General features: G+C 42.8%; 5 protein-coding genes across 6 annotated transcripts in view; 3 read left to right on the forward strand and 2 right to left on the reverse strand.

Annotated features, from left to right (window-relative positions):
• Positions 1–169: 169 nt before the first annotated feature.
• Positions 170–6,143, forward strand: LOC109471046 (ubiquitin thioesterase OTUB1-like; the record flags this gene model as incomplete). Its single annotated transcript, XM_019770229.1, is given in 4 exon segments — positions 170–288; positions 419–503; positions 4,921–5,115; positions 5,380–6,143. Coding segments are annotated over 3 exon segments (450 nt in total). The 3' UTR covers positions 5,581–6,143.
• A 110-nt stretch (positions 6,144–6,253) lies between these two features.
• On the reverse strand, positions 6,254–7,400 carry LOC109471047 (trafficking protein particle complex subunit 2-like). The gene has a single exon (XM_019770230.1). It carries the CDS (start codon positions 7,262–7,264, stop codon positions 6,836–6,838), a length of 429 nt encoding a protein of 142 aa, XP_019625789.1. The 5' UTR covers positions 7,265–7,400; the 3' UTR covers positions 6,254–6,835.
• A 201-nt stretch (positions 7,401–7,601) lies between these two features.
• LOC109471043 (WD repeat-containing protein 92-like) lies at positions 7,602–11,235 on the forward strand. The gene is made up of 8 exons (XM_019770221.1): positions 7,602–7,949; positions 8,293–8,393; positions 8,619–8,749; positions 8,895–8,996; positions 9,115–9,230; positions 9,516–9,650; positions 10,026–10,123; positions 10,337–11,235. The coding sequence occupies exons 1-8, from the start codon at positions 7,773–7,775 to the stop codon at positions 10,542–10,544; spliced, it is 1,068 nt and encodes a 355-aa protein (XP_019625780.1). The 5' UTR covers positions 7,602–7,772; the 3' UTR covers positions 10,545–11,235.
• On the reverse strand, positions 10,995–15,054 carry LOC109471041 (fumarate hydratase, mitochondrial-like). Its single transcript, XM_019770220.1, has 9 exons — positions 14,926–15,054; positions 14,251–14,382; positions 13,893–14,003; positions 13,399–13,578; positions 13,118–13,273; positions 12,857–12,968; positions 12,586–12,666; positions 12,163–12,366; positions 10,995–11,816 (listed from the first exon to the last, which is right to left on the reverse strand). The coding sequence occupies exons 1-9, from the start codon at positions 14,926–14,928 to the stop codon at positions 11,392–11,394; spliced, it is 1,404 nt and encodes a 467-aa protein (XP_019625779.1). The 5' UTR covers positions 14,929–15,054; the 3' UTR covers positions 10,995–11,391.
• A 220-nt stretch (positions 15,055–15,274) lies between these two features.
• Positions 15,275–22,286, forward strand: part of LOC109471149 (acyl-CoA:lysophosphatidylglycerol acyltransferase 1-like) — a 12,039-nt gene continuing 5,027 nt past the window's right edge. Inside the window, exons 1-5 of one of the 2 annotated variants that reach the window (XM_019770386.1) lie at positions 15,275–15,619; positions 16,058–16,314; positions 16,660–16,874; positions 17,071–17,207; positions 17,444–17,589. In XM_019770386.1, the coding sequence (XP_019625945.1) occupies positions 16,059–16,314; positions 16,660–16,874; positions 17,071–17,207; positions 17,444–17,589 (754 nt within the window). In that variant the 5' untranslated portion in view covers positions 15,275–15,619; position 16,058. The remainder of the gene's footprint in view (positions 15,620–16,057; positions 16,315–16,659; positions 16,875–17,070; positions 17,208–17,443; positions 17,590–22,286) is intronic. The other variant, XM_019770385.1, reaches the window with a different exon arrangement.

Consider the following 22,286-nt stretch of genomic DNA (forward strand, 5'->3'; position numbering starts at 1 on the left):
GGACTCCATTATGGAGTGCTTTGCTCCATTCTTCAAAAGGTTTGGGTATTGTGTTAATCAAGTGTTTCAAAGACTTGTCTTTGAAAATATATGTAGTTTGACTATATTTCTGATCATGTTGATAACTTTATTCAACTACATGGATATGTTTTCTCCTATCTCGATCTAGGACTTGAGAAGTAAATACAAGTGCTTCAGAAGAACAAGAGGGGATGGGAACTGCTTCTATAGGGCTTTTGGCTTTTCCTATCTAGAGAGGTTGCTGGATGACAGAAAAGATTTGGAAAGGTGAGTAGCTGAAAAGCAATTGTGTTGTCCATAAAGGGATGGCCCCGATATAATTGGATGATACCATACCTGCATTATTTGGACTTGAGCATTGAATGTTGTTGATGCCACATTGCCTCTTGTTCTTTAGGTTCAAAGAGGTTGCTGCTAAAAGTAAAGATATGCTGGTGTCCCTTGGATTCCCTGCCTTCACAGTAGAAGACTTCCATGATACTGTAAGTTATGGCATGACTGAGATAAGTTGATATATAACTGCAATAAATATGCTGAAATTCTAACCCTTTAGTGGCTAGCAGAAGGCTACAATCAAACATGGACAGTCATTACTTAGTCTTAGTTCTTCCATAATATGGAAATGACAGTTCATATTTGATTAGAATAGATCTAGCATACATAAAACTATATATGGTATTCTAGTCTTTTTCACATGTAATTGGGAGAGAAAGTACTTTAGCTCTCAGATGATTGATTAAGGGTTAATGACCCGCCCCGAGGTGAATATGGTGGGATAAAGCATTGTCAGTTGCTGTAACCACCGAATAAAGCCACCAAGTGAGCGCAGCGAACGAGGTGGCTTTATGAGGTAGTTATAGCAACTGACAAGGCTTTATCACACCATATTCACCGAGAAAGGGCGGGCCATTAACGCTATTATCACATAGCTTACACGATAGCCTATCCAAACTGATGCAGTTAAGAGTGACACAATGTACAATTTACCCCTTGCACATGCTGAATAGAACATAGAACATAGTTCCATCTGGAGTCACTGGGGAAGGGTGTGTTCTATCTGGGTCAAAGGCAGGGAACAGGTGTTCTTATGGGAGTCACCCGAGGTCATTGGAACACAACTCAAGTTATTTTTGGATTTTTTAGAAGAGAATCGTGTTCTATATGGGTCACCTGAGGTCATATGCGGGTGATTATTGGGTTGTTTAATGTATGGATTGGGATTAATAAATACCCGGTTTTGACATGTTAATAATATCACAACTAAGGCAAAACAGACATTGGGAGTGATTAAACGTAATCTATGTCCAACTAGAGTAAAATCACTTGCATACACGTCACTTGTAAGACCGAACCTAGAATATGCCGCGACAGTATGGGATCCATATGTCACGGTGGCGTAGAGAAAACACGGAGACAGAGATAACGTGTCCTGTCATTTCTTTAATCTCTTCAAGTCTCCTCCTCCGTAACGTTACCTTTCTAGAACCCCTTCCTTCGAACAGGTGTCGTTGCTACCTGTTCGAACACCCGTGGTGATCACGTGCGCACGGTGTGCTCGAACAGGCAGCGAACCCCCGCTCGAAGGAAGGGTCTAACTATTGCTACTACAATGTAAGTGCTTAAATCTTAATGTATAACTGTCACTTCGTGACACATATACAAAGAAAGAAAAAGACAAATTGGAAAGTGTACAGAATCAAGCTGCAAGATTCTGTATGAACAACTATGAAAGTTATATGATAATATCCAATAACAACACAGAATGCCTTGATTATAATAATTGTTGTTTATTGATTGATCGAAGATAAAAGAGTACAATCGCTAGCATGTTGCAGCGCAACTAATAAGTAGTGCTGAATTATATGCTAGTTTAAAAACAGAGATACAAATATTGCACAGTTAACAAATACACAGCTAGACAAGTGAGTATTTCACATTTAACATATAGACAACTAAATATTAAGCGAGTAAAATGAACTTAACAATATTTACAATATCAACATCATCAGTGTAAAAATTATTAATTATATAGTATGTTACGTGATAACTGATCTTGGGTGGGCCGGTCATGGGAGATTTACTATGTGCCATATTTGTTTAATAGACTTGTAAGATAGGGGATCGGGCTATTTTTGTATCGATTTGTTCTCGGGAGGGGGGCAAAGAGCTGGTTAAACTGTTTACATTTTCTAACATGGATCGTCTCTCGGCATGGTGGGAGCCAGGGTCTAAAGGGAGAGTTAAAAAGGGATCTGGCAAATTTCAAACTTAGGTCCTCCCTCCTCTTTTCAAGGGAGGGGAGACCTAGGTTGGATAAGGCGTCGTTATAGCATGTGTACTCAGGACCAAGGGTTATCCGTAATGCACGTTTCTGAATGCGTTCAATCTTCCTGGTTTGTAGGGCCGTAATGCCGGAGGTCCAGATGGGTGCTGCATATTCAAGAATGGGGCGTATATACATTTGGTAAAAATCGATTAGGTCATTTGAAGGGAGCCCAAAACGTTTCAATTTCTTTAGTAGGAAGAGTCGGGAACTAGCTTTGCTTATAATGGATTCAACGTGCTTGTCCCATTTCAAATTGTGGGATAGCCATAGGCCGAGAATACATGCGTCATCTGTATATTCTAGTGGCTTATCATTGACGGAAATTAATTGGGGAGGGGGGCAATCTCGCATAAAGGTAATCATCATTAATTTACATTTGTCAGCATTCAATGTCATGTCATTTTTGGAAGCCCAAACATTTAATTGATCAAGAGATGGTTGGATAAGGCTGGGTTCATAGAGAAGTCTACTTTCACAAACAGAGAGGTCGTCGACATATTTGTATCGATTTAAACTGTTGACTTGGAGAGCATCATTTACATAAATCAAAAACAGAATGGGACCTAATTTCGTACCTTGCGGGACTCCAGATGAGATAGTTTTCCATTGTGAGGTTTTACCATGATATCGGACACACTGCGAACGGTTGGAAATGAAATTGCAAAGCCAAGGCATAACCGACGTACGTATCCCACATTCCAACATCTTATTTATCAATTTTGTGTGATTAATCCTATCAAAGGCTTTGCTGAAGTCGGTTAACAAGATGGTCTGTATATTGTTTGGCGTTTCAGCGTTAAGGAATAAAAAATTCGTCATGGTAGTCAAGTAATGAACAGTTGACATGCCTTTTCGGCTGCCAAACTGATTAGGATCGAGGACTTTTGTGACATCAAGGAGAACCCATTTTGCTACGAACGATTCAAGAACCTTAACAAGTATAGACGTCAATGATATAGGTCTTAAGTTGTCTATAGAAGCTGGTGTCTTTTTCGGGATTGGGGAAATATAGGCCTGTTTCCATTGTTCAGGGACGACGCCTTCCTCGAGGGACGAGTTGTAAATGTGGGTAAGTACTTCAGTAAACTCTGCAGCGAAACATTTCACAATTTTAGGGGATAGGTCATCAGGGCCACTACTTTTATTCGCTTTGAGTCGTCTAAGTGTTTCAAAGACTTCCCATTCATAAACACGAGGGGGCTCTGACGGCGACGGGAGGTAAGCGGGTAATGACTCTAAGTCAAGGGGAGGTAATTCATTAACAATTGTGGAGAAATGGCTGTTTATCAGGTCAGCCATGTCTCCGTCATTCAGATGGGCAAGGTCAGGGGAGGAGATCTGTACTGGGGGTTTTCGACAGTTTAAGATTTGGCGCAGACATCGGTGCCAGTCGGCTGGGTTGTCTTTTTTGAGATGCTGAACTTTGGAAACATAGTGTCGTTTCTTAGCTTTAAGAGATAGGTGGATGACTTTGTTTCTAAGACTCCTATATAGTGACATGTTTCCCACATGGAAAGCCCTTTGGCGTTTCTTGATGGTAGTCTTTATTAAGGGGGTAATCCATGGTTTGTCACTGTTGTGCTTAATCACTGATTTATAAGGAAAATGGATATCAATTGCTGTTTGTAGTATTTTGTAGAATACGTCGACCTTATTTTGAGTGTTTGGGGCGGCCAGGACCTCATCCCATGTATAGGTTGAGATCCACCTGCCAAATGAACGAATATTCGAGTCCTTCATAGGGCGAAAGGTACATTTTGACTTGATGTTGGTAGACGTATAATTTTTAGGGCGCCAAATAACTGTATTATGATCGCTTAGACCAAGAGGTTCTTCGATTTTAGGGATCTCGTATGACTTAATGTTGGTAATTATTAAGTCGAGTGTGGAGTCACCTCTAGTTGGTTGTTTAACAACCTGAACTAGTTGGGTTCCACGGAGAATGGACATGACTTCAAGACGATTAAAATCTCCCATGACGCAGATCCCAGCATGTGGGTATCTAGTACTTATTTTATCGATGCTGTCTATGATATGCTTTTCCAGTATATCCTGATATATAGAGTTAGGGGGATTATAAACTGCACAGATAGCTAGACTAGTAATATGACGCGGTAACCAATGTGGTCTCACTAAGACCCATAGACATTCTAACTCGACAGGTATTTCAATAAAATTGATGACATTAGAAGGTATCGACTCCCTAACATAAATTGCTACACCACCACCTCGGTTACATGTGCGACTTCGAGAGAACAAGGTGAATCCTTCTATATTAGTACACTCGGTGGGGTGGTTAGGTGTGAACCATGTTTCAGATATGACGCTAATATCAACGTTATGTCTGTTAATAATGCTTATGTGTTTACATGTATAGATCTAACCTATTGTTTGTATTCTTTTCCTGGGTTAGCTAGTTGGGCAACCCTGGTTGTTCATGTAACATAATTATTCATACTGAACTGAACCAATAAATAACTAACTGAAATAATTGACCTGAAGGTGCAATTTGAGAAAGATGATTCTCGATACTAGTACATGTACATGTTTCACCTTGACTCTTGTATGTGCAGTTCATGGAGGTTGTAGAGAAGGTTGAACAGCAGATCCCAGTGGAGGATTTGTTAGCAACCTTCCGGGACCAGGGCCTGTCAGACTATCTGGTGGTCTATCTGCGGCTGCTAACATCAGGCTACTTACAACAAAATCAAGACTTCTTTGTGAACTTCATTGAAAGCTATGCTTCTGTCAAAGAGTTCTGTGGCCATGTAAGTTTGCAGCTGACTTTTATGACAAGACTGGTATGTTTTAACTTCAAAGATAATGACATTTGGATTTTTGTTGTCATCTTTATACATGTAGAAGGTATACATGCATACGTACATGTAATTGCTGAATTACTACACACATGCTTCCGTTTGGCTGAAATTAGCTCTAACTTCTTCAGCCCAGGTTAGCTTATCAATGTTCAGGACAATGGTATGGAACCACTAGCAACAATAACAGTTACACGTCTGATTGTTGTCCTATAGGAGGTGGAGCCAATGGCCAGGGAAAGTGATCACATCCACATCATAGCCCTGACGTCCAGCCTGAACGTTGGTGTTCGTGTGGAGTACATGGACCGGGCTGGTTCAGAGAAGTCAACCACCATGACTTTCCTGAAGGCACAGAGCCAAAGGTGTTCCTGTTGTATAGACCAGGACACTATGACATACTGTACAAATGAATGATCAACTGTACTGGCTAATTTTACCAAACCCTTGATTAAATATAGAGGTAGCAATGCCAGCTATGGATAAGAAGCTAATGATTTGTGTACAAAGATACGTTTTGTTGAGTTTTTCACTTTCAGACACAGTTGTAAAGTTACTTTGCAATTATTTCTCATATTATTACCATGTTTACTTGCCAACTGGTTTGAATCTAGCTTGTAAAGGGGATAAATGACAAAGAGGGTCGATTCATTTCATTGTAGACAAACTTGGGACAAACATAGATGCTTCTAGGTTATTTTCTATGTCTACAGGTAACTTTGCTCTCTTTTTGGTGGCTCTGACAATTGTAATAGTCCAACATTGCATGGATGCAACTTCCCCCAACAATGCTCAGTTCCAATTATGAAATAACCAAGTCTATCTCTGTGAAAGTACTAGTATCATGACAAGCAGTATTTCATACCTCATTCACCCTCAAACCTTTCTCACATTTGGGATTGGTAGTCAGGTTCACATGGGAGGCAATTATTACTGTAATACCTTCTTTCAACCTTGAAAAATAAAGTATGTTGACCACACAACTGTGTTTTTGCAAGTTAAGTTATTCAATGGTAGCAGGTTGAGACCTTTATTCTGTTTCAATCTACAAACAGAAAAACTGGTTCACTAAATAACAATAATTATTACAAAACATCAGCTTTTTATTGTCTCTGATCATACCAGTACAGTACAGTATATGGTTTGCGAACAGAAGGTGCATATGCCTTCCTCCATAAATACACATCATCATGCTGGGATTGTCAGCGTGTCTAATAGAAAAAGACATGCAGACCCTCTTTAGTGTAGCTGTTGTTTACTAACATTGACAAAACTGAAATACCAGCATGTAGTAATTACAATGAAGCCAAATATAATTCCATATGAACAATGAATTCTTTAGGTCACTTTTTCATGTAATTAACCGTTACAGAGATGTAATGATCATTAATACTACATTAGGGCATTGCATCACCGCAGTTGCGCTTCAGGTCGACCTATTAAACGTTACATGTCACATGAAAATACTAATAAAACTGCAGTGCCAGTAGAAACAAGGTGATATGATATCTCATTAGAACACCATGTACATGCTACTGAAACAGATAACGAAACACTACTAGTATATTCATCTGTGCGATTTCACACATAGCTTTATGTAATATGATAATGACATTAACGTCACATTGTTATATGAACCGATGCTGTCATGTCAGTGCACCAGAGGTCACTATCATCCGGTCAAGTACTTCTTGCCGTAAAACTGTGCCTTTCTTTCAAACGCCTGTGACTTGATGACCGTATTTGGTTCGTAGAATGGATTCATGGCGTGTTTGGCGTAAGTCTCGTACATGTCCTGGAAGAAGTTCTTGATGCCGTCTTCATTTTTCTGGTCGTGCAGCATGATGAGGCGCATCCCGCCAGCCGTGACGAATGCCGACACGAACCACTCGTTAAACCTGTCCACTGTCTTCAGGTACATGTTGTTCGTCATCCACATCTGTTCCTCCACCAGGTCCAGCGCCGCATGGGCGATAAACTGGTTCAGGTGGCGGTGGTCGTCCTTCTTGGTCTCCGCTGGTTTGTTGGGAGGGGCGTACTCCATCTCGAAGATTGGGTTGTCGTGGTGCCCCACTATGGCAAAATAGTAATTCCCTGCCATCTCGGTGGAATGGAATCAGCTGTCTGGGTTTCTAAACAGAGTTCTTAAGTCACTGGGCGGAATCAATAGTCTTTAAAGTGCAGCTTATCGTCGATGACGGTCATGCGAATATACTAAGTATTCTTTCTCGGTGTGTAGCTGCAGCTCGTAGGTGCCTTCCATGAAAGGTGACGTCACGACGATTAATACATTTTGCAGATAGGGGGTTTTAATACTTTACATCAATGGCTGTAGAAAATAGGATTAATGCAAGTCATCTAGACATCAAATCATACAACAGACTAGCTTAAAATTCATTGCTATATACAGGATGTGCATTTTGAAGAACTATAGGTGGCTAATTATTATCACGCTTTGGTCTGTACCATCTTGAAATGTAGTCGTCCAAGTTACAAATGGCGGTTCACACGAACTAGAAGGTTCTTCACAAAAACAACGACGTTCTGACACATACAGCGTATTCCTGCACGTGGTTTAAGTTTGATTGTGAAGCTCATAACCTATAAACATGGTAGATAAGCCTCAGATCATTGCGCACGTGGAGAAGTCTCTAAACTTCACGTTGTTTGACTGCAAGTGGATTCCTTGTAGTGCTAAGTTCGTTGTGCTGGGCAACCATGCCCGAGGTACAGGTGCCTTGCAGATCTATGAAGTGTCCAAAGGAGAGGTCAAACTGCTGAAAGAGGTATGGAAGCTACAACATTTTGATTTATGATGATAAGAAGTCAAGAAAATCCACAGCAACTGCCTGGTAAAGCTGTTATTTAACTTTGTTGGTTGCCATGGAAATGTAATGCTAGTCGCATTTATGTGAGGATGGTGGAAAGTCCACATGCTTTTATATAGTCAGTAGAGTAGAGTAGAGTAGATATTAGATATAGTAGCTCATTACCTTACCTAACATTGTCTTGTAGATAAACATTGTACTTTGAGTTACGTATGTAAATCAACCTATATAACATTACATATTATACATTGTATAACGTTATACATGTATGCTGTCCCCTTTCCTGAATATTATATTTTAGCGTGAAAAGGCCAAAGCTTTCAAGTGCGGCACCTTCGGAGCAGCAAGCCTTCAGCAAAGGAACCTTGCAACTGGAGACTTTGATGGGAAACTGTCAATTTGGTATGTTTCAGTGTATTCTTCACATATTTACAAGACACACTGCCTTTGCTCTGACAGTGAAAAGAGATCTTGAGTCTTTAATTTAAAATGTAATTTGTTGTATTTGACCTACCAGTACTAAGTAACTTAGGTCTTCAACAGATCTCAGTGAAGTAAAATCATATTACTCGGATCATTATTAGTGTCCTTTAAGTCAACAAGTTCTTTTACAATATTTTATTTTAGGGACTTGGAAAATGTGGACACTCCAGTATATCATGCCCCAGCCCACAAGGAGATCATCAACTGTATTGATGGAGTGGGAGGCCTGGGGATTGGGGAGGGAGCTCCTGAGATTGTCACTGGCAGCAGAGATGGTACATTCATGCATCTGTTTGATCATCTCTGACATCTTATGAGCATTTCTGACATGAAGAATGATTCCGGACATTAGCAAGTGATGTCCCTGTACCCATAGGAGTTTACTTAAAAGTAAAGACTTGTTTTTTTTTTTTTTTTCAGGTAGTGTGAAGGTATGGGACCCTCGACAGAAGGATGTGCCTGTAGCAACAATGGAACCCTCTGAGGCAGAGGCAAGGAGAGACTGCTGGACTGTAGCCTTTGGTGGGCCTTCTCTTTATATATAGCCCTTGTGTGTGTATGGTATGGTAATGTTAGTTTGAAAAATATTTGTGTTCACAGTTGAACCACAGTGATTAACTTGAAATTTTCCTATTTTTAGGGAATGCATACTCCCCAACAGAGAGATGTGTATGTGCTGGTTATGACAATGGAGACATTAAGCTGTTTGATCTAAGGAACATGGCCTTACGATGGGAGACAAATGTCAAGAATGGGGTAAGGCTGTAAGGGTAGCTTTGTCAGTTTTGTCCTTGCTGCTCCGGGTGAATTGTAGTTTATGAAACCATAGGCTGGAAACAACAGCATTTGTTTTGTTTTGCCTTGGCCTTGTGTCATTGAAATAAGCAACGAGTGAGTTAAATTCCAGCAGCATTCAGGAATACATGTAATTTATCATTGTTACTCTATAGGTGCACATGCACTAATGAGCATAACTTGTAAGCAAGTTTGCATGTGTAATACATTTGAGTTTTTCACAGACCTGTCATCGTTGCTCTCTAGGTGTGCAGTGTGGAGTTTGACAGGAAGGACATCAACATGAACAAGATGGTGGCAACCACTTTGGAATCCAAATTCCATGTGTTTGACATGCGTACTCAGCACCCCACAAAAGGATTTGCCTCTCTTTCAGAAAAGGTAGGTTTTTCATGAAGTTAAGCATACTGAGGGAGAATGATGTGTTTCAGGCATGTGAATTTAGCCAGACTATTGACATTGTGCAGGATACAAAGAACTTGATTGTGGATTGTAGACCTACATCTACACCTATACAATACTGGGTAAAGTATCTCCCAGGGCAGCACACACAGAGATGTGGTTAGCCCACTCAGTATGGCTGATACAGGTGGTGGCTACCAGCAGAAAAAAGAGTCCAGGAAAGAAAAATAACTTTGCATTTAATATTGTGAGATATGTCAGAACATATCTGAGGTTAAGGCTGCTTTATCTGGAACTTGAATCTCACTGAAAAAAAAACACCACTTTGTTTCACTAGTGTCATCTATTCCACAGGCTCACAAGTCTACTGTGTGGCTAACCAAGCATCTTCCCCAGAACAGAGATGTGTTCATGACTTGTGGAGGGAGTGGTACTCTTAACCTGTGGCAGTAGTAAGTTCATCAACACACACATTTTTAACATTGTAACCTGTCGTATCTGTCTGACCATTGTGGTCTAAGAGCAGAAGTAATAGAACTCTGCATCAGATGTTGGATAATTCTGTATGAACTGCTAGTATTGATGCCAGGGGAAATAACTGGTAATGGTAAAGAACTTGTTGATATGTGACACTTGATTTTCACAATGCATCTTGCTTCCAACAGTTCATACCCAGACAAGAGGGTGAAAGCAGATGACAAGGGCGTGGAGATGGGCGTGGCAGGGACTGTGTCACTTCTACAGAATGTCACGTTATCCACACAGCCAATAGCAGGGTTTGACTGGAGCCCTGACAAAGCTGGTCTGTGTGTGTGCACTGCATTTGATCAGTGTTTGAGGGTGCTTATTGTCACTAAACTCAACAGACTGTAAACTTTTCATATGATGTTTTGGCAGATCTTTTGAATGGAGAAAAACACAGCAGTATATTTGCATTGTCAGTTTATTACAGAGATTATCTAATTTTACTATAGCTCTTAGTCTTGAAGTAGCTGGCCATTGTTGGTTGAAGAGAATGATGACTTTAATGCTTGGTCACCTTTGTTTAATGCAATGTTTGTAACTTTGTACTACACAAGTCGTATCATAGGTAATGTGATAGGCTATCATCTATCATGGTAGAGAGAACCTACATGTGCCTGGTTCTGTAAGATGTGTTACACTTGCAAAAAGCACACTGCATATTAAGAATTAGCAACAGACCTTTTGATCCCATTGCATTATGGTAGATGTGCACTATGGTTAGCAAAGGGGGACACACCTCCCAGAATGCAATGGGATCTGTGGTATAAGACTATAGTAAAGCACAACAGCTGCTCAACACATTGTACAGTAGACTTCAATTATGTAGCATTTGTGATTGGGTGAAAATAACAAACAATTTCATGAAATAGTGAAATATCACAAGATTTAGCATGTGTCTAACATAAATCATCTTGGTCTGTTGATATATTTCAAAATAGTTCTTCAATATCTGTTCTAAATATTTGTACAGATGCAACAAGACTTTTCTGGTAATTTGGTGATTTAGTCTCTATTCCATTAATACAAGCTGAATTTACCACATCAGTGGCATTGTGAGTAAGGCATTTTTAAACAATAACAGATGATTTTTGATAATGATAATCTGTAGTGTATTGTAGCCAGTCTGATCCAATTTTCACGGCACTTCAAGGGCACTTTTGGATATTTTGTAGATGTTGCTATAGGATCAGAAAGATCACTTTGGTCCTAGCATGTCTTGTGGTCTAACCCACTCATCAAACTGCTCACTGGTTAGAAATTCCAGCTTGAGGGCAGCTTCTTTCAGCGTAGTTCCCTCCTTGTGTGCTAACTTAGCAATCTTAGCTGCCTTGTCATATCCTATATGAGGGTTTAGGGCTGTAACCAGCATGAGTGATTCATTCAGGAGCTTGGAGATGCGATCCTGGTCAGGCTGGATACCTACAACACAGTTGTTGGTGAAGGACACACAGGCATCACCCAGAAGGCGGGCAGACTGCAGCACATTCTTCACAATGAGGGGTTTAAAGCAGTTGAGTTCAAAGTGACCGTTGCTGCCCCCAATAGTGACTGCTGTATGGTTCCCCATGGCCTGAGCTGCAACCATAGTGATGGCTTCACACTGGGTGGGATTTACTTTACCTGAAACAACAATTGTTTGTTGCATAAGACAGGGTCCTGAATGGACCAAATTTCTGTAGTCCAAACCTTAGGATTGGTTAGCTTATTGGCGCGCAAGGATACCCGGAAGTAAGGTTCGGATCCAAAAGAAATTTTCACCCCAAAATCACCATTTCTTACACTCCTCAGCCATGTTAATGTTTAATGATATTTCGTGGCAGTTTATGAGAAATGTCACCTCAAACTTGGACCCTCAAAACCTTTTTGTCACTTTTTTACAACGGACTACCACGGACCCCGGTCACGAAAGAACTGGGGTGTGCACCGTTAATGTAGTTCTGTGCCCCCAACACAAGTCCAGACTAACCTGGCATGATGCTGCTGCCTGGTTCATTCTCTGGTAGCTGCAGCTCCCCCAGCCCACAGCGTGGCCCGGACCCCAGGAACCTGACGTCATTGGCTATCTTCATCAGGCTGCAGGCCACCACGTTCATGGCACCAGACAGCTCCACTAGAGCATCATGGGCAGCCAGAGCCTCAAACTTGTTTGGCGCAGTGGTAAATGGGAGACCTTTTGGGAAGGAAGGGGAAAATCAGGATAATAGTTATTCATTTCCTATATCAGTTCAAGAAATGTCTGCATAAAATATTGACAATAAAAGGTTGCATTACAATATGATAGTGATGCAGTAGCTAGTATGATAACTAAATTGCATACAGCAGCATTGTCAAACCAGATGATTACAGGTGTAATCCCAAACAACAGCTATTGTCTATGAAGAAATCCCACCTGTTAGCTCAGCAATTTTGGAGGCAATCTTCTCTGCAAACCCTATCCTGGTGTTGAGGCCTGTGCCAACAGCAGTCCCTCCTGTAGGGGTGAATGTAATCATCACACCTTTGTTATCCTTGTAACAAAGTAGTTTACAAGGTAAAATAAAACTGACCTTGCTCGACTATTAACATATTTAAAATACAGTTTGCTGATGAGCATGAGTACTTGTAAGATGCTAAATTAAAAAATCGGTTCAGTTTACTGTCTGAAGAGCAAGAACCTGTACCTGCTGCTAACTGGTACACCCTGGGTAGGGCTGCAGTGACCCTCTCTATGCTGTACTCCAGTTGAGTGGTGTAGCCGCTGAATTCCTGCCCAAGGGTCAGGGGCGTGGCATCCTGAGATAATACACGAAACCACATGACTCATCTGTCAGGATCAAATCAAGCATATAAAGCCAACTCCTAGTACATGAATCAGAATTGAGTGTCTAGAGGTACCTGTTGTAAGACAAGTATGAACTTTAATGAATGAGCTTTGCAGGTACCTGTGTATGTGTGCGTCCTATCTTGACAATGTCCTTGAACTCTTCAGCCTTGGTCTTCATGGCCGTGTGCAGGGTCCTGAGGCCAGGCAGCAGACACTCATGCACTTCCTGAGCCACAGCTATGTGCATGGCTGTTGGGAATGTGTCATTGGAGCTCTGAGGTAGACAAGACAAAATTAATATTAATACCGGTTCTATATTCCGTAAGGGCCCTTTTATCCATCCATCCTACCATCATAACATAAGCAAATGTTATGGTTTCTACATGTACATGTACCTACCTGACTCTTGTTGACGTGGTCGTTTGGGTGGACAGGAGTCTTGCTCCCCATCTGTCCACCCAGGATCTGGATGGCCCTGTTACTGATCACCTCGTTAACATTCATGTTAGTCTGGGTACCAGACCCTGTCTGCCACACCACCAGGGGAAAGTGATGTTTGTCCAGCTTCCCCTCAATAACCTGGAAGGAAAGGAAGGAAAACACCACACATAATGTTAACTTAATTTTTAAAATATGTATCTCTTGGTTTGGCTGTCTAACTCTCTAAGGTGATTTATCTATGGCCAACTGTCTGACACCCTTTGCCCAGTCTACACATTCTACCATTTCCTTTGCATATGCCAGCCAATCATGAGTGAAGCAAGAGTGACACTTTCATCTTCTTCTATTGTCGAGTTTGATTCCTGACATCCTGACCAAAACCTTTCATGTCAATAATTGCATATGTTGCTACCAATTTCTTTCACCAAAAGTGCCTCCTTTATGCTGCTTACCTCGTCTGCAGCCTTCATTATGGCCGTTGCCAGGTCTGGGTCTAGACCATAATCCTGGTTGACTGCCGCTGCTGCCTTCTTAAGGACACTCATTGCTTTGATGACTTGAAACTGAAAGAGAAGAATTGGCATGAACCCACACACAGGAGAAAAGGAACAGCCTTTCTTTTGCACGAAGAATTGCAGGCAGTGAAAACATGATTGCAAATGATCTTAACTCAGTAGATACATTGTGTATGTTCTGATGACCTTTCTCTTCATAATTGAATCCCATACAATAAATAAAAAAACAAGCTGACATCTAAATTTGGTAGCAACTTTATTTCCCAGGTGAGCGATACATGCTAGAAGTACCTACAGGCATTCTCTCCATCTCATCTCCTATCTTGAAGTTTAGCCGCGATCTTTCTGTCATGGCACCGTAGTACTTGTCTGCAGGGACCTTCAGCTCACCGAAGCTGTCACTTTCAATGCGGTATGCTGTGCTTGCCTGAAAAAAAGGAAAATGAATTGTGGATCAGACATTTTGGCTGATCTGTGTGTGTGTACAACTCTATATCATCATGTAATAAAACAACAAACATCAGAAATTCTGCTAATTCTATGCAAGAAAAAGCATACATTGATAACAACAGCAACATATGTTGATGTAACGTTAAGAGCTGGAGGACCACTGTTACCCATCACCCAATCAATAAACTATCATATAACTCACTGTTAGCAAACAAAGAAGACCAAGGAAACTACGGGTAAATGCTAACGTTAGCAGTAGTATGTGATGATGACAAGCAATGTGTAAAACAATGGTGGTATGGCCCATCAAGGGGGTCTTTTATAATTTGAATGACTTAGCTACAACACAACTGCATGATTGTCAGGTTCACTGGCAACTTGATAACTGATGTAATGTTACATGCACAACCCCAACGTTTATCATAAAAAAATTATGACCTTAAAGGTATGGGTTCATCCCCGACACTGTCATTTGCGTTTAACCATAATACAATACCGTAGAGTCTATTTCAGTTCCTACCATAGTTCTATGTGATCTGAGGAGTTTGAAATGCCGAAAATTCCCCCGGACACAGCTCCACGAGCGGCTCCACCACTCCACTGGGACCAGCCGACAGACTGAGAGGCGGGGACAGTGCGCAGCAACATGGTCACCTTTACCCTTTGGCCTTTCTCGGGCAGGTGGTTACTGCATCCAAACGCACCGCTAATCATGATAGGACAGGTTTTCCACGTCGGACCTTGCTTAATTTGTATCCACGTTATTAAAGTATATTCTTGTCATTTTTTTAACGTTATATATTGTATTATATTTCTGTATCATCATTCATCTGTTTCAATGATACGTTCATCAACACGTTTTGGTGTGATGTAATGTTACTCCAGGTCTGGTTTCCAGGTGAAAGTGGCAAAATGAAAACCTGAGCTGCACGCAGATAACGCTACATATGTATCCATTTTATCATAATAGCCCTTAAGCTGCACCAAATTGTGATTCGGCTCACGACAACGCAATTCTTCTTCTGTAATATCGACGACGTGTTTGTACGGTGTTTTTGCGAGGAAGGTGTCGTGTTGATGCTGGTATGTGGGCGGGTCATCCGGTCATGAGCGGGAACAAACCATGATGGGGACAAGACGCGGCTATGTTTGGTGGACATAACTGATCGGGTCGTGCTACCAAAATCTGCGCAGACAGACAGGGAGGCAGGTAGGTGGTGTTGTATACGACTTGTTGGGGATATCGTTTTTTACAAAATAACCAAGTAACGTGTCTTTCCTTCAGGAGCCTGTGAAACCAAGGAGGTTCAAAAAGGAAGTGGTGAAACCAAGGAGGTTTTAGTTCTGATCTAATGAAAGAACAAACATATTACATGTATTTGGCCTTGGATTGGTAGCCTGGGTGCCAGACTGCTGCCAGGGCACTAGTCAATAGTCTTTTTAATTTTTAGTTCTAACAGTGTCATGGTTCTTGCATGCCTTTCCTGGGAATGAGTAAAATCCCAATAGCAGTGAAATCCATATTCAAGTTAATCATTGATAAGACATTCCTAATTGAAGGTATTAAGGCATTTGCTGGGACAGTACTGTAAACTGCATGTACCCAAATGGGCCATGTGCTGTTGAATATGCTGTGTTGATGTACTCTGCAGAATGGCACTTGTTGATCGAGTGAATCAGCTGCTGGTGTGGCTCCTGCCGTGGACCTGGTACCTGCTGAGGATTGCTCTGCGACTAGCCTTTATCACCGTCAACAACCTGTACGTCATCCCTGCCCATTTCGTGTGGCTGCTATGTCTGCAGCCTGTGCGCATACTGAGACCTGAACTATTCTGGCGACTGGAGGGCATCATGTTCAAGTGGCTTTTGGCACAGGTTGGCTATTGGGGGTACAGTGCTGGATACCAGAGTAAGTATACCTGGGGTAGCTTTAGTTATTTTATACTAGACAAGTAGACATAAACCTTATAGACATAAACCTCATAGACATAAACCTCATAGACATAAACCCCAGAAGTGTTTTTACAACTTGTATTGCTGAGGAAGGACTCAGCTAGGATTCATTATGCTTTTCTATGAATCTTGTGTCAAGCTTACGAAATATATAAGGGGCGGTGACCCCTACCAATTTGGTTGAATGATAATGGTTTTGAGTAGCAAATGTTTTAAATGTCTTCTATATGAAGTCTTAATAATACTGATGAATTTCATTTTTACACAATTATAGGCTAACATTTCATGTTTGTGTTCCCAGTGTATGAGTGTGGAGAAGACATCTCTCACACCTACAGTGACGAGGCTATAGTGATAGTGAACCACCAGTCCACAGCTGACGTGGCCACCCTTATGGCGGCTCTTCAGCACAAGGGTCCGGTGGTGAGGCGCATGATGTGGATCATGGACTACATCTTCCTGTACTCCAACTTTGGCTGGTGTGCCTGGGCTCACGGCGACTTCTTTCTGCAACAGGTTGTGTATTATATTTCAATACAGCTTTAAGTATTGTAGTAAATAATACAAATAAACCTAGTACATGTAGTGCAGCAGGTTAGGAGCAGGTAGACATCAGAAATATCTGCACAGCTCCAGTTCTACCTGTACTAACCTACATACCAAGCCCTGGATTGTGTAACACAGGCTAATACCATGTTGTAACCTGATCCAGGGTCAGCAGTACAGGGAGGTCATGCTGAAGCTACTGAAGGATCACCTTAAGACCAGGTATTTAAACAGGAATCACCAGTGGATCATCCTCTTCCCAGAGGGAGGATTTCTCAGGAAGAGGAGAGAAAGGAGCCAGAAGTGAGTAAATCTTATCAGTAAACCAAATCAGAACAGGTGTATTATTCATATATCATAGTTGTTACAGAGGCCAGCTGTTTGCAGAGATTTTCCATTTAAACAAGACTGAGTTAATGATGTCTCTGATGCTGTGAGGTAGCTACAGGAAAATGATAGGGACAGTCATGGATTTATTTTACTTTAAAACCTTTGGTTACCCCATATCAAAACATTGCCACGTATTCCCTGTGTTTCAGGTATGCAAAAAAGCACAACCTGCCTGTCTTACAGCATGTGGCACTTCCTCGAATTGGAGCCATGAAAACCATTCTGGACAATGCTGGCCCACCATTGGCCCAGAGAAATGGGCCACTGCAGGAAAATGGTGCAGTGCACTCAGAAGGCAAGTCATTGTTTGCAGTGTGGAATTCATGATACATGTCATCTAAAAAGCAGATTACTGCAAAGAGTCTTGCTAGACAAATACTCTTGTGACATTTATTAACCCATGGCAATCATTATATATTTACCCTGATGGACCTCGGTAAAGGTTAAGGAATGGGCCGTGAAGACCGAGGACCGGGAAACACCAACCCAAAAGGCCCTCAAGGGCTAGGTTGTGGGTGGGCGGGTGGGTAAAAAAACCAAACGCAAAAAAGAGGTGTGCCCCTCTAGACACCCGGAACTGTCTAGCAAACTACGGTAAAAAAACCCTACGCTACAAAACTCTAGTCTTCCCGCCCGGCTGGGTTTGCCGCGAAAGAAGGATTAATTGGAGATGACGTCATAGGTCGTGACCTCTCGCGAGAAGATCTCGCGATAGGTCACAACTGTTATGACGTCAGTGGGAATAATTATATATTTACCCTGATGGACCTCGGTAAAGGTTAAGGAATGGGCCGTGAAGACCTCGGTATCTTTCTTCGTAGTTGGCCAGCCAAGCGCTCTCCTACTTCCTCCCTCACCCTTCTCCAAACCTCATCTATTCCCAAATCTACTTCTCCAAACCTCACACCTCCTCGTCGTCCCCACTCTGCCCCAGAGATAAGACACAGACTCCGCAGTAGTATGATCATTTTAATGTATAACATGGCGGTACAGTCTTTTGCTCTAACACATTACCAATCATCACAGTTATTAATTACCCTGTTGTGGAGACATTCCTTCTCTTTCCTTTCCTCACTGACTAATCAAGTACATGCATTTTATCTCACTGTTTTGGGGCTACTTTCGCTCCGACGAACGCCTGCTCAAAACCTTGCAACGAACTATTACTTCTGTACAAAGTTGCGAACTGGGACGCCATGGGAGGTTCACCTGCTGCTATACTTGCTAACACACGGGAGGAGCCTTGCGGATTTAAAACCCTCGCAATTTGAGTATAATGATCGGCCATACTAGGGGTTTTCCAACCCATATGCGTTAATACCTCTTGTTTTGGTACTCCTGCCATAGTTAGAAGAATAGCGACAGCTGCCCTTATGCCGTGCAAAGTTTCTCCTTCATTAATCCCTAACCTATCTAAATACCACCGGAGACGGGCACCGGCCGCCTTGGCGGGGAACGCCTCCTCTAAGACAACATTTCCTTTAGTGTTCCGGAATAGCGGACCACCCGTTAACGGGACTCCGATGGCGTCACACACCTCCTTGTACCAAATTACCGCTTCCACAGGACAGATAATCTTACTCGAGCACCTGACCACAGCAAATACCCGGGAACAACCCCCTCTCAACGTCTTCGTCAAAGTTTGATTAAAGATTAAACCACTACCGTCTGGGAACTGTAGTATCTCTTGAGTGAGCAAATTAGAGATGTCTTGACCTCTATCACCAGAGAAAAAGGCTAGCTTTAAGAAAGCCTGGTCCCTGGCTAGTAAGTAGATCTTAATCGGGGTTACTTCAGGTGCCCGTACCTCCTCGTCTATAAACCTGGCTATTCGCACCAACTTGTCTAAGAACAGAGGTATGGCCTGCTTAGGGGTAATCGCGACTCTGGCCTGGTTCTCCGCTATTATCTTTATATAGCGGCGGATAGAGTGGTGCTTCGTCGGGTTTCCTTTTACTGCGTTATCACCCCATTCCTTAACTTTGCCTCTTTCCTCGAAGGAGCTCCTTAACTTCGAAACTAGGCTGTTTAAGGAACCGGCAGCTAGACTAACTGGGCAGCCGCAAGGTTGGGTGCCCTTTAGACCCCTCTTACAGCAAGATAATCTATGGATCTGAGTTCTCCCAGCCGAGTTCTTGTAAGCTAGATATCTTAACACGTCTCTTGGCTCTGCCTCATCCACCGATCTCTGGCCGGGTAATCGAGACAGGAAGAGCGAGAAATCGGCGAAAGATGAAGTTTTTTGCTTCTCATAACTTGAGGTCTGCCGAAGGATCCCATCCACCTGAGCATCTAAGGCTGAGATGTCCACGTTCAGGGATGTGGCACCCTGGGGGGCATGTGTGGTGTTGGAAGAACCTACCAGGGGCGCCGACTCTGCGCTCCTTGCCTAAAGACCAGGACAAAGGGAACACACAATAATAGAGACCCAACTGAACTCCTAACATGACTTACCCCCTACATCTGCGTCGAAAAGACGCTATCACACCTCCGCAAAAAATTTAGGACCTCTAATAGTGATCTACTCTGAAAACCCACAAATCCCACGTAATGGGTTTTGGGCGGTAACCCTTAGGGGAAGGGAATAGTACAACCTCTTTATCCCCCCGTTCTGCCAGCAAGAATTTCCTAGAGGCCCTTGAGTTAATGACCGCCCACCAAAAATGCTTAATGGTAGTGTCTGGGAGGACGATAGTATACGGTACCCTCTGTTGGCGAAGGTGTGCGATACAAGCTCCCGCCAAGCAGATGGGAGGGAAAATGTACCCGTTGAGCTCTTTACTTACATCTTGATTGAAAAAATCCACTCCCGCGGAGTCCGGGGAGGCTGAAGGGGTAAAATGGCGAGGAACCATCGCATTTGAATCTAATGCCATAAAATCAATGGAATGGGGACCAAAGCAATCTTCTACCCTAGCCCACGCTTTAGGTGACAGCGTAGCATCTTGCGGTGAGAGTACTCTAGAGGGTTGGTCTGCTATGTTGTCTGCAGATTTAACATACTTCAAGGTCAGGGAAGCATTGTTGTTTACCAACCAGTGGAAAATTTCCTTTAAGGTCCTACTTAACGAGAGATCCCTGCCTCCTTGACTTTCCCACGCCTTTATTACCGCCTGATTATCAGAATGGACTATGATCCTTGAGTTGCAGAGGTTGACCGAAAAGGCTTTAAGCGTCAGGAGGATCGCTCTTGCTTCTTTAATGTGAATGGGCAGGTCTTTTTCTTTGGTCTGCCAATAGTCCCTCGTTTCCCCTTTTTGACCCCCTGCCGAGACTACGATGCCCGCCCAACCGAAGTTTGATGCGTCCGTTGTGACCTGCAGCGTGGAGTGGGCTTCTTTCACCCAAGGGAAAATCTGATTTGTATCGTCGAGCAGCCTCCAATGGCGCAGCTCATCTCTTAACTCCGGATGAAGCTTAATCGGACGCCCTGTGGCGATCGCCTCTGCTATCGCTCTGTTAGTTTCTCGTGTGAATAACAACGCCATCGGGATCATGATCGCGAAAGAGGCACACTTACCCGCGAAGCGCTGCAGAGTACGTACGTCTACCTCTTCTGACTCCAAGATGTGCTCTCTAAGGGTTCCGAACTTTGCTGCTTTATCACAAGGTATGCCGAAGGCCAAATGCACTGAGAAAATGAGGGAACCCAAGAACTTTACCACCGTTGTCGGAATTAAAGTGGATTTCTCTAAGGCTAGGAAATATCCTAAATCGACTAAGACCTTGCACAAGATGAACGCGCCTGCCTGTGCCAAATAGAACTCTTCATTTTCCTTCTCGGGAAGGCTCACTGTGGGGGTCGCGGGTTGATTACGCTTTAAGAGGGGTCCCGCATGTCTATCATCTATGTATTGCGATACCGGTACACCCAGAGAGATAATGTAAGAGGTTGCTAGCTTGCCTGTGGTGTTATAAATGAAACCAGAGCTTTTAAAACCAAACGGCAAGGTTCTGCACACTAACCACCAACCCCCCCACTCTATTCCCAGGAAAAGGCGCGAGTTCTCTTGCATCAAGATGTGATCATAGCCAGATTTGTCGTCGCAAACTACCTGGAAACAGCCTTTGTATATGTACCTTGTTACATCAATGAGTCGGTCAAGCTTAAAAGGGCAGTCACGGATCCATAAGTTGAGAAACCTCTCATCGTGGCAAAGCCTAGGCTTCGACGGCTCTACGACCAAAGGCATGGTTAGATACGGCGGGTCCACTTCCCCCACCCTACCAAGTACCTCTACCGCCCCCGAAGCAATTCTTTCTTCCAAGGTTTTAGTTATGAAATGCGCAAACTTCTCATTACTACGGTAGTTAGGAAAATACATTGACGGAGGCTTCGGACCTTTATAATGTCTCCCCTTAAAAGAGCCTTTGAAAGGGCGGAAAAAATCAAAGATATTCACCCCTTCCGATACCCAACTCAAAACTTCTCCATCTGTAATTCCTAGCTTCTGCCCTAACTCCTTCCAATACGGAACATGTTCATGTATTTCCCCTGCTCTAAAATGCTTTGGGTCCGGGAAACAAAGTTGTTGTGGGGAGGCCCACTGCCTGAACGATGCTACCTCCTCGACGGACGGCGTCGGGCCCACTGGAGCGGGAGTTTCCCCCCTCCAATCCACCCAAAGAATGTCGGCGTTTCTTTTCTCCAGAGCTCCTAGCGGGTCGAACGGGTAGAGGAGCTCCCATGCCGGGGTGGAAATCTTCGTCTCCTTAGATGGGTTGCGAATTGGTTTCTACCGAACACAAAAACCAATTTTACTAGTGGATACGGTAAGATCCCACAAAAGGAAAAGAAAAACTGGAGGGGGGGGAAATCCCGCTCGCTTCCCGGGCCGTCAGATATGGACGGCACGGTCCTTAGTTGGGCCGACACGGTCCGCGAGAGGGAAAAAATTTGGGCAAAAACCTAGGGTAATCAAATCGGAATTTTTTTTTTCAAATCCGAAACACAAGAACATGTTACTGCCGGAAACTCTTGAAAGACATTAC

This window comes from Branchiostoma belcheri, unplaced genomic scaffold (genome assembly GCF_001625305.1).
Source record: "Branchiostoma belcheri isolate BF01 breed outbred unplaced genomic scaffold, Haploidv18h27 scaffold24, whole genome shotgun sequence".
Classification (NCBI taxonomy): domain Eukaryota; kingdom Metazoa; phylum Chordata; class Leptocardii; order Amphioxiformes; family Branchiostomatidae; genus Branchiostoma; species Branchiostoma belcheri.